This window comes from Exophiala xenobiotica (genome assembly GCF_000835505.1).
Source record: "Exophiala xenobiotica strain CBS 118157 unplaced genomic scaffold supercont1.6, whole genome shotgun sequence".
Taxonomy (NCBI): domain Eukaryota; kingdom Fungi; phylum Ascomycota; class Eurotiomycetes; order Chaetothyriales; family Herpotrichiellaceae; genus Exophiala; species Exophiala xenobiotica.
The window spans coordinates 1,231,592-1,247,822 of record NW_013562489.1 but is presented as its reverse complement, the minus strand read 5'-3'; the positions used below and the strand labels follow the sequence as shown (position 1 = coordinate 1,247,822).

The window sequence follows — 16,231 nt, the reverse complement described above, 5'->3', positions numbered from 1 at the left end:
GCCACATTTCAAAGGACATGACGCTGTTTGCCATCCATCTCCATCTGGCATCGGCATCCTCCTTACAATTCCGCTTTTCTACTCAGCACAAACAGACAATTGCAACTCCATCCACCCGTCATCACCGTCTACTGTGCTTCCCACGAGCCGAACGCTAAATACCTCTGCCCATTCGTTTGTCATCCATCACAGTAAATATGCTGCAGCCGAGGATCTGATTGTTTGGACCTCATGCGCTCGCTGATTGAACCACCCCGGCTCCACCGATACAACCGCAACCTGAATGCCTGGACTGTTATAGCGAACCCTCCCTTTTGGTTCCTACTTGCGCCGAACACTGAACTCGAATCACTGCTTCCTCCACCTCGGTCCTTGCCTTACTGCGACTTGAGTCGTTCGCTTTTCCGTACCAGCAGATCTACCCACGATGCTCCTACAAAGCCCCCTGGTCGATTAACAACGTCCGGAAGAAGATAGCCGGGGAGGAATTATTACAGACAAGAGAAGCACGCATTTCCACAAATCATGTCAGGACAGTCTGCAGAAAATACACCGTCCCTTGGAGCTGGGTCTGCGGACCAATCTCAATCCTCGCGTGACGGCTCTCCTGTCCGCAGTTCGCGCAATGTGTCCGCCATACCTCAACTCTCGAGATCCCGGAAGAATAGTCAAGAATTCAGTCCTACTCGGAGTGCAGTAACCAGCACAATCCCTTCTGCTGCCGCCGTCCAACGTGCACTGTCGGCCCAGAGACCCATGCTGCAACCCTCTGGCCTCGACGGCTTGGTTGAGGGTGCTCGCTCTTCCGAAAGGCAGTTGAAAACGAATGCACCCTCATGGCCAACATCTCCTCGTCTGAAATCTCCACCTCCCAATCCAAACAAATCTACAGCGAGAGCTACTGCTAAAAGAAGCGAATCGGAACCGACACCATCAAACACATCCTTGAAGCGACTGGCGACTGGTTCTCACCCTGACCAAACCGCTGCGATGCAAGTTCCCGAAAACCAAGAAACATTATTTCAGCATACCACTCTGCGGGCTCCCGGTCGAGGTCCTAGTGCGAGCGCAAGTGCACTAGAGACCGTGGCGGAGAGTAGTGTGCCTACGACGCCTTCTATTGGGCCAGTCCAGAACCTACCCGATCAGAAAATCGATGTGCCCATCCTTGATAAACAACCAGAACCCGGAGCAGACTCGTCAGCCAACAAAGATGGTGAAGGGAGTGGCGGTGACGTCTCTTCCAAGCCTGGTGGCAGCAAGGCAGAGAATGGTCGTAGATCGAGAGCTCCCAGTGGTTCTCGCCCTGCCTCTGACCTAGCGAAACGCTCCTCTACCAGTCTTAACGGGCCTAAGACCAAATCTACTTCAGAACCTCCCCGGACCATGACAGTGGAGACTGAGACGGTGACTTCGATGCCTCAACTGCTCGGCCCAGATCGAGGTGTTTCTGGCCGAGACGGTAACGGCAGCGTACGCACCAAACCCAGCAACGAAACAATTCGCCCGAAAAAGGAGAAGAAGAAGAGTTCTCGTAAGCCACCCTCGTTGCACGCTGGCACTGTCACCTCTAAAGCCGATTTATTCGAGGCCAAGGTTGCAAGTGCTGTGGACGAAGCCGATACTTCCGACTCGGATGAGACATTTGTCTATGAGTCCAACCCGCCCGACAGTCGACCACCTCGGCACCACTCCCGCACGCCCAGTGCCACTTCTCTGGCTAGCCAAGAACAATACGGAGGTCGCAGCAAGCACGGGGTGCGCAGCGGTAGTCACGCGATCGCCGGTAAGAAGAGTATGAAATTTTCGAATAGCACATACAACAATCATCTCGACGGGGACAATGGCCCAGAAGCCAGAGGAAGCCAACGCAATAGCAGTACTACCCCACGACATCATCACATCAGCCGACACGGACGACCTCATCACACATCGATCCTCGATACAGATTCTCCCTTCACTCAAACCAACAAGCCGAACTCTCCTCGAGCTTCTGCCAGCAACTTGGCTCGCCTTTCCCGGCCCAATAGTCCCAGACTTGCCAATGGACGCCTGACGGGGACCGCCCGCAAGGGCGAGCCTTACGACACGTACGACGATGCTGCAGACGATGAGAGAGCACCGTTGGTCGGATCCGTACGTGTCAACCGCACTAGGTACAGTCGGCGGCCACATAGTGCTTCATTCCGGCATCTAGATTATAGTGATGCCTACGACCGAAGCTACTGCGGACGTTATGGCGGTTGCATCTTTCTGGGCGTGGTTATATTTCTGATATGTGTGGGCATCACCACCTTTGTGATGGCTCTCAACCTGCCTTTGCTGGATGTTTCCATCAAGCATATCCAGAATGTGCTTGCGTCAGAACAAGAGATTATGCTGGATTTGCACGTGGAAGCCACCAACCCTAATCTCTTTGCCATAACAGTGAATGACCTTGATATCAATTTGTTCGCCGAAAGTGCTTATGTCAGTTCGGGCGCCGAATGGAGAGAAGGAAACAGGAAATTCAGATGGATTACCCGTCGAGATCCTTCCAGCCTGGATTTGATGTGGCCTCCTTGGGATTCGAATGATGGTGTGGATGAGGGTACCGATCCGATAGACGATCCCGAACCTGGAACTCAGAAGATGTTGCTCGGAAGGATCCTGGAATTTGACTCGCCGTTGGTGTTCGAAGCATCGCCCCTTCGCCGCAGCCACACTTCCTCGGTGGGAGAGATTCGGCTGGCCAAGCCTGGCAACAAAACCGAAGAAGGAGGATCGGCCCGCTGGGAGAGAGTCCTCCAACACCCGTTTGATCTGATTGTGCGCGGAGTGGTCAAATATCAGCTTCCTCTAAGTTCCAAGACGAGGTCAGCCAAGGTGGGAAGTCGGATCAAAGTATTGCCTGATGATGGTGATACTGGCGATCAGCCCGATGATGGCCCCAAACCCACGAAGGCATCCGCGGATGTTGGACAGCAGGCTGGATTTACGACTTGACACGAATTCCATTTGTAACATCACCATGGCCCCGCAGGGATGGGGCCATTTGACGACCTAGATACCCAAGAGATCCAAAAAGCAGCGGGTTTGCAAGTATACTTGGTTATACGATAAATGGATGGCGAAGACCGGTGAAAGCAAGGCTGCAAGGGAGGGGCAAAGTGCATGGGATGAATGGACCGATCCAGCTGCAAGTCAAGCAGCGGGACTATCGCATGTTTCTCTTCTGCAAGTGTCTTTATATAGTGGCCACGCTGGCAAACCTGCCCATAACAGCATGGAAACGACGGCATATGCCCAAGTCTCGTTTAAAACCACGCATAAGAGTGGTGAATCCTTCGTCATGCCCTCACCGGTTGTCTGGGAAGGCAGCGTTTACGAGTCTACCGTGTCGCGACCCCGGACACATGCACAATCGTTAAGCTACCGGTAAACTGACCAGAGACCAAGGCAGCGCAAGCTGATGGGGACGTCAGTTGGTGTATTAGTCGCTCATGGCAGGCAGTGCGAGGTCGTGACTTAGCAGGTTGTCTCCGCAGAAGTTCCTATCTCGCAACTCCAGAACTGTCGAGGTCTGACTGTCACAATTTCCCAGCGATCTCGTGCCAAGTCAGTGGGAATCATTTCAACTTTGACGATATCTTGCCAAGGTCTCTGTCTGGCAAGAAATCCTTTTCCTTTCGCCTTAGAAAAAGGGCGCATACGATCAGTGTAGGTACTACTGTGTGGGAGGCGGAAGTGTGGCAACCCAGTTGGGTGCCAGTCGGGATACGTCATGCCTGGTGTGTTGGACTTCCATCCGTGAATGGACTAGAATCAGGTTTCCATGCAGTCGACCAATACGGAGTACGTAGAGTGATTTCTGTACAGCACATTTTCTCTCACCAGTCTGCACTCACTGTGGCTCTCGCTCTCGCTGGCAACCCCTCCATCCCCGCCACACTGTTTCTTCACCTTGCCATTCGCTGCCCAACATCAGCCCGTTCAACTGACTTTTGTCACGCCTGAATCCTGACTGCCTGTCTTGCCCGGCTACAAAACTTACCGTTGTTGTGCTTTTAAGGCGGTAGTTCCCGGTCATATTGGCCTGAGGCAATCAAGAACCAAGCCCTGAAAGCGTCGGGCACGCGCCCAACCTCAGAGGTACGAATCGCCCCGTTCCCGCTTCCATGCAGCATCTGATCCTCCAGCCCACCAGCCCCAATCTGGATTACATACTGGATACTCGTCGCCTGCCAGCTGAACCGCCCTGCTCCAACATCTTCCATCATCTTTTGCGTCCTTCCCATCAAATCACCTCATCCGCCTTGCAGTCTTATCTCCCACCAAATTCACCGCTTCAAACCACAAATTCTCTCCCACAACTTTCCGTGCGTTATCAATTTCAGACTGCTTTTGTCCTCGAGACAGTCCTCCCCTCCCCCCAGCCTGATTGTGCCCTGCATTTGCGCTCAGCATGGGCTCCGTCTACCGAGACCGCTATGACGACTCCCGAACCTCCGTTTCCTCCGCTCGACGCGATGGTGGATACACAACAGTCAAGCGCTACGTGGTAAAAGAAGATGACAGCCGCTCAGCCATCGGTCGAGACCGCCGATCTTTCATCCCGGATCGTGCAGGCGAGCGAGTGGAAGAGACACGGATTGTCCGTCGTGAACGTGAGGTTGAAGAGCCCGTGCGCGAGCCGCGCCGGGACGACGCTCGCGTGTCCGAGCGTGAGCTTGTCATACGCCGTGAGCGGGACGATGAACCTCGACGAGACCACTATGAAAGAGATTACTACGACGTCAGGCGTGAAGATCCTGTGGAAAGAGAGCTTGTCATTCGGCGAACCACCGAGCGTGACGAACCTCGTCGAGACGACCTTACAGTCACAAGATTTGATGACCGAGGTCGGGATGTTCGCCTCACTGAAACTACTCGCTACCGAGATGATTTCGAAGTTCTCCCACCTACCCGTGGTGGCTTCGACGAACGAGACCTCCAGAAATACACCCGTACGGCGGAATACTTTAGTCCGCCACCCCCTCCGCCTCAAACAATAATTATCCGCCAAGAACCCATTATCATCCGAGAACGAGTTCGAGACGATGATTACCAAATCGTGCGTAAATCTGATGTGGAAGACGAGCGAAGCGTCGTCCGCCGGGAACCACCACGTGGTGAAGAGGACTTTTTCTACGAGAAGAAGGTCCGTGAGCGGCTTGATGAACCGGATGACTATTACGAGCGTCGGGCTCGGCGAGGCCGGTCTTTGAGCCCACATGACTCTGTTTCTCAACGAGGCCGCGACTACAGCAGTGACGACAGTATGGTCTATGTGCGGAAAGAGACTCGCGAAGAGGAAAGCCCCAGTCCTCACCGTCGTAGAAACCTTGCTGCTGGTGTTGTTGCTGGGATCGGAGCTGCCGAGCTTCTTCGACATCACAAAAAGAAGGAAGGGAAGGACACTTCTCAAGGTATTGGCCGCGTTGGCCGTGACGTGGGTGCTGGTGCGCTAGGAGCTCTTGCGGTAGAGGGTATTGAGCGGTACCGAAGCAGAAGTCGCCGACGTTCGCGAAGCCGCTCCTCAAGCCGTCATCGCTCTCGCTCCCGACGACGACGGAGCCGGTCTCGCTCCGAGTCACCATCAAAACTGAAGACCCTAGGAGCCGTTGGCCTAGGTGCAGCAGCTCTGGCGGCGGCAGCCACATTTGCTGGCAAGCGTCTCGCGAAAGGCAAGGAAGATGATGGAGGCCGTCGCAGTCGTTCTCGACGGCGATCAAGGTCCAGATCAGCTTCTATCTCGAGCCTAGAAAATGACCCGTCAGCTCCGGCCAGCGATGCTCGCAATCCTCGCCATCGCAACAAGAGGATGGCCGAAGCTGGTGCTGCCGGCGCTATCGTAGCAGGGCTCATTGAGCGTGCCAGAAGCAAGTCTCGGGCCAGAGACGGCAAGGAGCGCTCTCAAAGCCGTGTTCGGCAGGCTCTTCCTGTGGTCGCGGCAGGCTTAGGCAGTGCCGCGCTAGCTGGTCTCTACGAGAAGAACAAGGCCAAGAAAGAGGCCGAACTGATCGCCAAGGATGGACGTCGTGCACGTTCAAGATCCAGAAGCAGAGCTCGATCTGATGCCTATTATGATGGACCACGAGAGGGCGCTGTTAGCGATCCCGGACTGATCGAGTATGGCAACGGTCCGATGTACGGCAATAATTTTGGTCCAGATTATTATGGTAGGCCGCCGCCACCGGAAGGTTACTATGGTACTTCAAACGCTGTAGTCCCAGCTGCGGCTGCCGGTACCGCTGCTGCGTATGGGGCGCAGAGAGCGAGAAGTCGAAGTCGAAGCTTGAGCCGTGAACGAGGCGGTCGAAGATCTTCTCGCAGCTCTAGCTCTTCCCCTGACCGGCGTCAAAGTCGCCGCCGGTCGTCAAGAGATGCTACAAAGATGGCTGCTGCTGCAGGTGCTGGAGCAGTTGCTGCTTCTGAGTACGATAGACGCAAGCAGGAGAAGCGTGAGCGCAAAGCAAGAAGGCGTAAGTATTGGCCTCGGCATCAAAGATAAAATCATTGCTGACTCTATTTGGCGCAGGTCGTGAAGAAGAAGGAGGATATGGCCACGATCCTTACGAAGACAGCTACAACCCTAACCAGCAATATCCTCCTACGCCTCCTCCCCCCGTCAATGACCCCTACGCTTCACAACAAGGTTTCTATCCCCAGACAAGCCAGTTCCCGCCTCCTCCAGGAGCTGTACCACAGCAGCAGTATCCTCCACAAACCTCAAATCCAGGTGCGACGACGGGAAATCCATATGGACAGGCTTATCCACCTCCACCACCTGGTCCTCCACCAAATGCCACTGGCACCAATTATGAGGCATATGCTTCTGGTGCGAATCCTTACGCACCGCGTGGTCCTGAAAATGTGAGTGCCGTGCCGAATTTTACTTCTGGCGGTCCTTTTGCATCTGCCACTCCCAATGACCAGAACCATGTCAATGGTACGTCATAGTCATGTACCTATAAGCCCTCGTTGGAACTAGGCATAGACGAACTTACTGACGTACTTGGAACAGGTGTAAATGGGACAGTGTCTGCTCCAACTCCCCCGCCATTCGCCGATGCCGATCCGGCTGCGGCTGCTGCTCCATCAAGTTATGAACCTCCTCGTGGCCACCTGAGTCCACAAAATGCAGATGCTCCTTTGACTGAAAGATCAACATCTCCGGCACGTTCTCGATCGCAACCACCTCCATCCGGTAGAAAGAGTGTTCAATTTGCTGAAGCCCCACAAGTAACCACCGTTTCTGATACGACACTGGGAGGATCCGAAGCTTCGAGTCCTGAACGTCATCACGAGAGACAGAAGCACTCACTATCCGGCGGATACGAAGCAGGAGATGATACAGATTCTACACTAGACCAACTTCGTCGAGGAGCGCGTGAACAACCATCTCGGTCTCTTGACCCAGGTTCGAGGGATCGAAGGCACCATCGACGGCGCCGGTCTCATGAGCCCACTTCGTCTCGTGGCGAGCCAAGCAGTAGTTCGAGAGGTCCAGAACTTGAACGAGTCACAAGCCCAGCCGATTCGGACGCGACAGTCGAGCTACCGGCAAGATTTGACGAGAAAGGCCGCAAAAAGCCGGAACCAGGACAGGACCCTCTAGCAGACAAGATCGAGGAGATTTTGGCCGGGAGAGGCGCGGCCGGAAAGATGTTTGGCAACTTTTTGGATGGACTCCTCGGCCCGGATGGCAGGAGGAAAAAGAGCAGATGACACAATACAGATGTTTGCAGAAGGTACGACATGGTGACAATTGGAGCACCGCGCCACGAATTTCATTTGGTTACTGATTGGAAAGGTATCTTGGAGTTATGCTTGGTTAAAGTGATTTCCCTACTCATGAAATGACGAGCTGCAGAAACAACCAGCCATGATGAGCCTGATGAGCCTGATGAGCCTGATGAGTCTGATGATTACGACAAGACAGGACATGAAATAGATGGCCTTTAGAGATCTAATGCAATTATGAAGACGCCTCGTCGATTCTTAGATTCCAAGGAAAGAGGACACAGACCAACGACTACTTACGACCAAGATTGTACTTCCACAGCCAGCAACATGGCCGACTCTGTAGTGACATTACAGAATCGCAGATGAGATTGTTAAAGTCCCGAACAGAATACATAGGGTTTCCTGATCGCAGTAGCAGCAGCACAATGAAGGGAAATAAATGTCAGGTACGGAGTAAGAAGGCAAGCCTTGACCAACGGCGGTCAGTCCAGACAGAGCGAGAGCGCTAATTTGGAGTAGGAAGGGGCTCGAAATTCACGAAACGGACCATGTCTGCACTAACCACGTCGCAAGAGGGCTGCTGGCTGAGATGGCGCGGGCTTCGGGCCAGACTACGGAAAAGAATCCCAAAAGTCATTGTCAAGGTGTTGTATCGGCTGGCTCAGGTCGGTGGAGAAATCGTGGAGATCGATATTGGCAGGGTCAATAAATAATGAGGCATATTGTCGAAGAGATTATCGCCCAGAGATGGGCTCCCACGTGAGGTGCGAATCGAGTACTGGCAGAAGTCACCAGCCCTTCTCACCCAGGTCGGGTAGTACCCAGGTATAGTTGGAACGGAGCGGTCGATTTATTGATTCATAGTGCAAGTGCAATAGTTCGCAAAGCCCGGCAGGATAAAGGAGGGAGAGTGCAGAGTTTCTCGAAGAATATTGGGCGTAGTCTGGCGTTCCCATCAATCAATCATTCAAGCATTCCTTGGATATCAGCAGATCAGGCGGACCTGGTCCATGTGACTGACAGTCGCTGCAGAAGCAATGGCACTGGCATCTGCGACATGATCGCCTTCTGTATGCGAGACATCCGTCATGATAGCCATGCCACCCTCGCGAAGTTTGTGATTGAAAAGCTCTCGCCACAGCACCTTAAGACCGTATGACCCCCCGTTTAGAAGACCAGAGCAGCACCCTTTGTCTTCTTGTCACCACTAAAAATCACGAGTCAGCATCTCATCCGATGAAGTCGATAGAGGTTTGTGGCGTACCCCAACTCGAAGTGTTTGCATCGCTTCAACGCTAATTGTGCCTTTGTCTTGCAAGCTGTGCATTCCAATCTCAACACGACCTTCTTGGTTGTCTTTGCCTTCTTGTGGAAAACGGGCTTCGTTTGACCACCATAACCGGATTGCTTGCGGTCGTATCGACGCTTTCCTTGCGCGAATAGGGAGGCCTTGGATCGATCATCAGTTTAATGTTTCCCCATGGTATGGCGCAAGGTGAGTGCTACCTTTCCGGCCTTGTATTGCGTGACCTTGTGTTGGGTGTGCTTTTTGCAGGTCTTGCCCTTGCAGTAGGTGCGGCGAGTCTTGGGAACGTTGACCTGTAATGAATTGCGGTCAGCGCATCTCTTTCGAACGACATTCCAGGATCCCCATTTCAATTCTCTTTTAAAATCTGTGGGACTTCTCAGGATAACAATCCTCTTGGACTCCCGTGGCCGTGAGCGCGTTCACGCTGAGATGTTCCCACAGCGATATTCCACCTCTTGCACCGCTCGTCAACCGACGCCGCCTCCCAGTTGCCTCCTGTCTGCTTGGGATCGTGTAGAGAGCGGAATATGACGAGGCTACTCACCATCTTGGCTGATTGTCTGAGAACGTTCCTCGGAAGTTTGTGGTGTCGTCGTGGACAATGTCGACGAACAGTTTGGGCGAGGTTCAGTGCCTGCGCAGACAAAATGCCAAGACCGCACATAAAAATTGGGTGAGATCGAAGAGCGTAAGTTTGCCGACGAGTGGTGATCATGTGATTATCCTGGATCTGCCGTGTTCCGCTGGCGGCCCGGGAGGGAGCTTCAAGTCGTATGAGGCTTCGAAACATGATTGATGTCGCAAGCATCATCCTTATCAATGCGTCACGCCCGCCAGCCTTTCGCTCGCTGCCAGGGCTTGAATAAAGGCGATATGAATTTTCAAATTCTGCAATAACGCGAGTAGAAATCATGGCGAAAGTCGACTTCGAAGACTTGTCTGGAACTTCCACCCCGATAACTTCAAATCCTTACGATGGTCTGATCAATGCTTGTCACGGTGATCCTGTTCGCACTACTATTCTGCTGCCGGTAACCGTGATATCTGACATGTCACTCAGAAACTGATACAGGAACGTTATACAACGCATCGCTTGACTAGAAACACTCAACAACGGGAGAAGATACTTGGCCAAGATTTCAAAGGCTGGCTTCTCGATGAGTACCTTGTGAAACTGGAAGGACCACAAAGAGACGAGTCTTTCGTCGACCCTCGTCATTGCCTCGTTTTCTGGGGAAGACCACCTCAGAAGGTGAAAAACCTGATCGATGTGATTCAATCCAAGCTCAAGGATGCTGCTCCAGGTATGTCCCTCACCGGACGATGTTGTTCGCTGCTGACAGGACAGATCTTTGGCTCATGCCTCTCGAGAAATTGCACTTGACCGTCATGGAAGTTGCTCATTCGAAAACGCAAGACGGTATCGCAGCTCTGGTGGACGCGCTGAAAGCTCACAGCACAGAGATCGCTGATCATACCATGACCCATCGAGCGAGGCTGATAAAGCCTTTGTTGAGTTATGATTCAGCTGCACTCGCGCTCAGCTTTGTCCCCGCTGCTGGGGAGTCGGCGTCTCATGGCCGAACAGCGGAAGACGACAGATACACATATCATCACCTCCGGCGAGATGCATATGCTGCCCTTACGGATGCTGGAGTCCAAGTCGGTTCCAGATATGTCGTCCCATCGGCCCATCTCACCATTGCGAGGTTTAACACGCCGAATGTGTTTGGTGGAGATCCGCTGGACGGCAACGTTACTCTGGATATAAAGAAGCGTAAGCATTGGATCAACGAGATAGAGTTGATCAACAAATGGCTCGAAGCAGAATTTTGGCCAGAAGAACAAGGGGACCTGATCAAAGCTGGAGGAGAATGGATTGTGGGTGAGGAAAAAGGGCTCGACTTCCGCCATGGGACTTTGTGGTATGGCGGAGGTGAAACGATTTACTTGGGAGAAGGCTTTAACCACTCTGACGAAGAGTGACCATTCGTTGACTGCGTCCTACACGATTTGTGGTTAGAGATGTGCGGACTGTGAGGCTCTAGTCTGGGGAAAGAATTACCTTCGCACACGGAATCAGGTAGGTTTGGGATTGATGGGATGGGATAGACTGCCCAGGGCATGACGTCTTGACAGATGCCATTGGTCAGGGCGCATATGATCGGGGCATCCTCCTTTTATTAATGCAGTCCTCTCCACAATACGGATATTAGCCATTATTATCTGATCGACTTCACATCCTGGTGACGCTTGCATGACGCTGAAGCCCTTGAACCCCAATAATTTACCATGCTGATTAACAAGCAGTGCCTCATGTATCAACAGGCCACCCTGTCACGGCCCCTTACAAGTAAGGCAGAGGCAGAGAGCTGAGTCAAGTATTTATTGTGTGACTCTAGTCTTGATCCTTCCTCCCAGAACTCTATCATAATTATCTGCCTGCACGGTATCTATTTCCCTCATCACACAGCACAAAATGGCTTCTTCCACTTCTGTCAAGACCTACAACCGCGCCGCCTACATCAATCAGGAGGACCCGGAGGTCAGGATTCACTATGTCGAGTCACACCCTCCTAGCGGCCAACAGAAGAAAGGCACTATCCTCCTGATTCATGGCTTTCCGGAGACATCCTACCAATTTCGCCACGCCATGATACCCTTGGCCGAGGCGGGCTACCATGTCATCGCACCCGACAAGAAGGGTCACGGATTTAGTAGCAAACCCATCGGTAATATGCATCAGCAGGACCCGTTTACGAAGAAGTCCCTAGCCCACGACCTGCATGAGCTACTCACCAAATACATGGGCATCAAGGACAAAGTTCACGTCGTTGGCCATGACATCGGTGGGATGGTCGCACACGCCTATGTCTGCCAGTTTCCAGACGACGTCGCCTCTGTGATCTGGGGAGAATGTCCACTGCCGGGATCGACACTGTACGAGAATGAGAAGCACTCCCGACCACTATGGCACTTTGACTTCCAGAGCCACAACCCAGACATCGCCGTTGCACTGGTCCAGGGCAAGGAGAGGATATACCTGAAGCACTTTTACGACCGCCTGACGCAGAACCAAGCAGCTTTCACGCCGGATGTGGTGGACTTCTATGTGATGCAATTCAGTCAGCCAGACGCTCTGCGCTGTGCATTTCTCACGTACCGCGCTTTCGCGATCGACGCGGAGCATAATCGCAAATGGAGGGAGGAGAAAGGCAAACTCAAGGTCAAGAATATGGTACTCTCTGGAAAGGATAGCTTTCTCGCTGTCAATGCTGAGTCGATGGCCAAGGAGTTCTATGAAGATGTGAAGGTCGGATTGGTGTCCGATTCAGGACATTATCTTGCTGAGGAGAATCCAGATGGCTTTGTGGACGAAGTGCTGAAGTTTATCGAGTCATAGACCCATGCTGCCAAATAAGCTATAACATGACTTCAAGTAGGACACTTTCTCTTGTTTTCAAGAGATAGAATGCCAGCCACAAGAAAGGGTCGTTTCTCTTGCCAAATAGCTTCAGCCAATTGCACGCAATGGAAATTGCTGACCGGGCCGTCGGAATGGGGATGAAGACGATCGGTTACGAGTAGGTGATCGGAGTGTCTGAGCCTCGGCATCTTCTTTGGTGTTGACTGCGCTCACTTCAACGAAGCAATAATAACCATCAACATCACCACCCCGTCTTCTCCAGTTTTCTTTTCTTCCTTTCTATAAACTAATCACAGCATCTTGGTTGCCGTTGCATCACTGTATATACGCTAAAACCCCCACGAACCTCATCGCCCCTTCCTTAGACACTCCTAAGAAGCGGTCATCTGCTTCCTCGAGAGAGACGTCCAGGCTTGGAGCACGAGATCGCATCAGAAACGGCATATCTTGGTCCGTCCAGAGCTAAAGCCAGCGACCAAAAGACTGAGCGAGCGCAAGAAACTCCTCAACCACCCAGCAAACTGCGGGCCTCTAACCAGCAACCGCAGCGATAGCCTACCAGGCCCATCCAATTGCCGACGTCGCCCGTCCATACACTCAGGCACGGAAAGAGCGCCACAAGAATATACATATAGAATTGAAATGTCCAAGACCTTCACAGCCGCCGACGTGGCCAAGCACGATCAAAAAGCCAGCGATGGCATGTACATTATTGTGGACAACTCAGTCTACGATGTCACAAACTTCGTCGATGAGCACCCAGGTGGTGCAAAGATCTTGAAACGAGTCGCTGGGAAGGATGCGAGCAAGCAGTTTTGGAAGGTGTGTTACGAAAGATTTGCACAGCTCACAAAAACAACGCTAATCGGTGCGCTGTAATAGTATCACAACGAGTCAGTGCTGAAGAAGTATGCTCCCAAGCTGAAGATTGGCGAGATTGGCGAGAAGGCCAAATTGTGACCCCGCCACTCTGCGAAACTCATACCAGGGCGCCTGGTCTTAACAATTCACGATCTCTAGCGGAATCGACGTTGCGCTTGACGTTCAGACGCTGAATCAGTGAACACGGAATGTGCACACCTGCATGAAATCTTCTATCAGGTGTTCTGGACGCAATGCAGACTGTCGAAGATGTTGCACGCAGGCATAATCTCGCGTTGCATTAGATCGCATCGGAGTAATTTCCAAGCGGAATGGTTGTGCAAACCTGGATACTACCATGTAGACAAGATATATATATATATATTCATCATTTCTACTGGTATTTATGTCCATCTGAATGACCGCAAAACACTTTCAAGCATTCCCTCGAACAGCAGGGTGAGCAATGCTTCTGGCTAGGTAGCCGACTGATCACATTACTATCACCCTGCATGGTTTTTGACTGCACAGGAAACCAAGGTAGAGGAAGCCTTACGTTATGCCGCCGATCTGCTAGGCTACATGAATTGTGGACTTCCCAGCTGGGGGTCGGCTGTCGTTATTCAAATGGAGAATAAAGCTTACATTGCGGTAGCCGGATTAGTCAAGAGGCAAGCCTCTTTTTCGCATGTCTCGAAGACGGGAGACTGAGCCCGTGTAATGAATGCAGTCACGTCCCAATTCTTCGCTGATGATGCATTCTGCTTTCTTCGGTCCGTTGTGCACGGCGAGCTCAGATGCCATCTGGTCGGGACTACCAAGGCGGCTTCGTCTTTGTGAACGGTGATGGCTCTACACCGAAAGATCTCGCCTACCGAGACAAAGTAAGGCGCCAGGTCTCTGATTACCGACGCTGGAAGAAGAGACAAAGAACTCGGCAATTGCTCGAATCATCCAAGTTCCTCGAGAATGTCCCTCAAGATGACACGGACGATTCTCCACCTGAGTCATCTTCCACCCAAAGGCCCATCCTGCCTCCATTATCAAGCAGTCCAGTCAGATTGATGGGATTGAGCAAGATCCCACGTCTGCTAGAGATCCTCCTTCACAATGGGAACTCCGATCCTTTTGATGCGCTTCCAGAACAGGTTACAGCAACCGTCAATGACCTGCTTGCGTTCGAGCGAGACTGTGTCTACCCAGCTATCAAGAAGATGGAGCACCACATCACACCCAGGGAGACCACCTTCTCGAGCACGTGGTACGTCGAGACTAAGGCCTATTTGTACGATAGCATGGCCGTACACAGTTATCTCTCTCGAATCGCTACCAACATGTACATGGTCACAGGAGCATCGCCGTATCTTGACGCGGCGCATGAATTCAGGTACAAGGGTGTCACCGCCCTCCGCAAGTACCTTGACAGCACACCAAACATCGACGTGCTGCGACTGTACAGGGGTCTCTTGATCCTGCTATTCGCGGACAGTGTCCTAGGGGATAGGCATGCTATGGATGTTCACGTCGCAATCTTAAAGGACATCTTCAACTCTCACTATCATACCTTAACAGTTGAGCCTTCTTTCAATCTCCACCATTTCATCAGCATAATCTACCACGACGTCCAAAATGCTGTTATGGGCCTCTCACGTATTTCGTTCGACTTGGAGCCTAAGGGGTGGGTGGTTGGCCAATTCGCGCCTCTTTGGAACATGGTATCAGCGACTCTAGGCCCACACATAATTCACAGAGTTCGACATGTGGATTCGTCTCTCAGTCGCGGCTTGCAAGCCCTGTTTCTTGACGTCCAAGAGATCATCGACATCATTGTCACGATACGCCGAGTTCCCTCATTGATCGGCTGTTTTACTTGGTTTCATGCCATATCGAAGATCACATTGGCCGTGGGAAGGCTGATGACCTATTACGCGGACCTGGATGCCAACAAGGTTCTCTCCTCGGATGTGGACCATACAACTCCAGAACCACTCTGGCTTGCTAAGCTGGGAGAGGCCGCTGCTGCCTTGTGTGCCGTGTACTGGGTACGCGAAATCGGCGGCATCGAAAGCGTGTATCTCTCACATGATATGAGGATGTTCACAGCCAATCCGATTATCATGGCGAAGCTTCGAACGATCCTCGAGCACATGTACGCCCTCTTTGGATCCTACAGCAATTCCCGAGAGAGATACCATCCTCAACTGCTAGTCTGGGTCTTGTGGACAGGCGCAACAGCAGAAAAATCCATGCAAACATCAGTCGAGCCAGCCTACCCAGGCCCGAAGAGGCCTGATGATACAAACTGGTTTACACGGCGGTTCTGCTCTCTGACGGAGCAAGTGAGATTGACCTCATGGCCAGAGTGCCGCGATATGCTCGAGCGTTTCCTGTCGCTTCGGGGCCTCGACCGGATTGGAGACAACGACTGGTGCATAGAACATTTCGGAGCCTCAAAGAGTGAAAAGGCTATCAAGCAGTAATGTATGGGCTGACACGCGAAGTGCACAAGATGCTGCCTTGAACAAGCGTGCGATGAGACTGGGCTCGCGGCCATCCAGTTTAGAGGTTCACGTTGGCGGCGAGCCATGGTACAGCTGTAGGAGAATTGGGAGAGAAAAACAATAGCAGTACAATTTCCGTTTCAGCAAACACTTGCCAAAGAAGCCTCAATTTTCGTGGATATTGGGTTTCTGGAATCTATTGGGAAGAGGCCGTAGCTCTATCTTTGCCTCGAAAATCCAACCGGTCTCGGTTCATAAAAGGATTCCGAGTAGTGGTACCGGCTATCGGGTGCCCGTGTGAGGTCTGCGAGGGAGGTTCTTCCTCGCAAAGGTCAGCTTCGGCGGGCCATCATGCTGATGGCCGCG

General features: G+C 52.4%; 7 protein-coding genes across 8 annotated transcripts; 6 read left to right on the top strand and 1 right to left on the bottom strand.

Annotated features, from left to right (window-relative positions):
• The first annotated feature begins 27 nt into the window (after positions 1-27).
• On the top strand, positions 28-3,286 carry PV05_09765 (uncharacterized protein). The gene has a single exon (XM_013456132.1). The coding sequence runs from the start codon at positions 526-528 to the stop codon at positions 2,983-2,985; it is 2,460 nt and encodes an 819-aa protein (XP_013311586.1). The 5' UTR covers positions 28-525; the 3' UTR covers positions 2,986-3,286.
• A 608-nt stretch (positions 3,287-3,894) lies between these two features.
• PV05_09764 lies at positions 3,895-7,943 on the top strand. Of its 2 annotated transcripts, none has more exons than XM_013456130.1 (4): positions 3,895-4,131; positions 4,187-6,503; positions 6,560-6,894; positions 7,046-7,943. In XM_013456130.1, the coding sequence occupies exons 2-4, from the start codon at positions 4,445-4,447 to the stop codon at positions 7,049-7,051; spliced, it is 2,400 nt and encodes a 799-aa protein (XP_013311584.1). In that variant the 5' UTR covers positions 3,895-4,131; positions 4,187-4,444; the 3' UTR covers positions 7,052-7,943. The 2 variants fall into 2 exon arrangements, with proteins under 2 accessions (XP_013311584.1, XP_013311585.1); XM_013456131.1 differs by having other exon boundaries at positions 6,560-6,970.
• Positions 7,944-8,591: 648 nt separating this feature from the next.
• On the bottom strand, positions 8,592-9,696 carry PV05_09763 (60S ribosomal protein L44). Its single transcript, XM_013456129.1, has 4 exons — positions 9,621-9,696; positions 9,274-9,366; positions 9,032-9,216; positions 8,592-8,974 (listed from the first exon to the last, which is right to left on the bottom strand). Exons 1-4 carry the CDS (start codon positions 9,621-9,623, stop codon positions 8,935-8,937), a joined length of 321 nt encoding a protein of 106 aa, XP_013311583.1. The 5' UTR covers positions 9,624-9,696; the 3' UTR covers positions 8,592-8,934.
• A 184-nt stretch (positions 9,697-9,880) lies between these two features.
• Positions 9,881-11,306, top strand: PV05_09762 (uncharacterized protein). The gene is made up of 3 exons (XM_013456128.1): positions 9,881-10,083; positions 10,137-10,380; positions 10,425-11,306. Exons 1-3 carry the CDS (start codon positions 9,988-9,990, stop codon positions 11,060-11,062), a joined length of 978 nt encoding a protein of 325 aa, XP_013311582.1. The 5' UTR covers positions 9,881-9,987; the 3' UTR covers positions 11,063-11,306.
• A 249-nt stretch (positions 11,307-11,555) lies between these two features.
• PV05_09761 (uncharacterized protein) lies at positions 11,556-12,479 on the top strand (the record flags this gene model as incomplete). The annotated part of the gene is made up of 1 exon (XM_013456127.1): positions 11,556-12,479. One exon carries the CDS (start codon positions 11,556-11,558, stop codon positions 12,477-12,479), a length of 924 nt encoding a protein of 307 aa, XP_013311581.1.
• Positions 12,480-13,145: 666 nt separating this feature from the next.
• Positions 13,146-13,463, top strand: PV05_09760 (uncharacterized protein; the record flags this gene model as incomplete). The annotated part of the gene is made up of 2 exons (XM_013456126.1): positions 13,146-13,325; positions 13,386-13,463. The coding sequence occupies 2 exons, from the start codon at positions 13,146-13,148 to the stop codon at positions 13,461-13,463; spliced, it is 258 nt and encodes an 85-aa protein (XP_013311580.1).
• A 602-nt stretch (positions 13,464-14,065) lies between these two features.
• On the top strand, positions 14,066-16,040 carry PV05_09759 (uncharacterized protein). Its single transcript, XM_013456125.1, has one exon. The coding sequence runs from the start codon at positions 14,162-14,164 to the stop codon at positions 15,842-15,844; it is 1,683 nt and encodes a 560-aa protein (XP_013311579.1). The 5' UTR covers positions 14,066-14,161; the 3' UTR covers positions 15,845-16,040.
• The last annotated feature ends 191 nt before the right edge of the window (positions 16,041-16,231 follow it).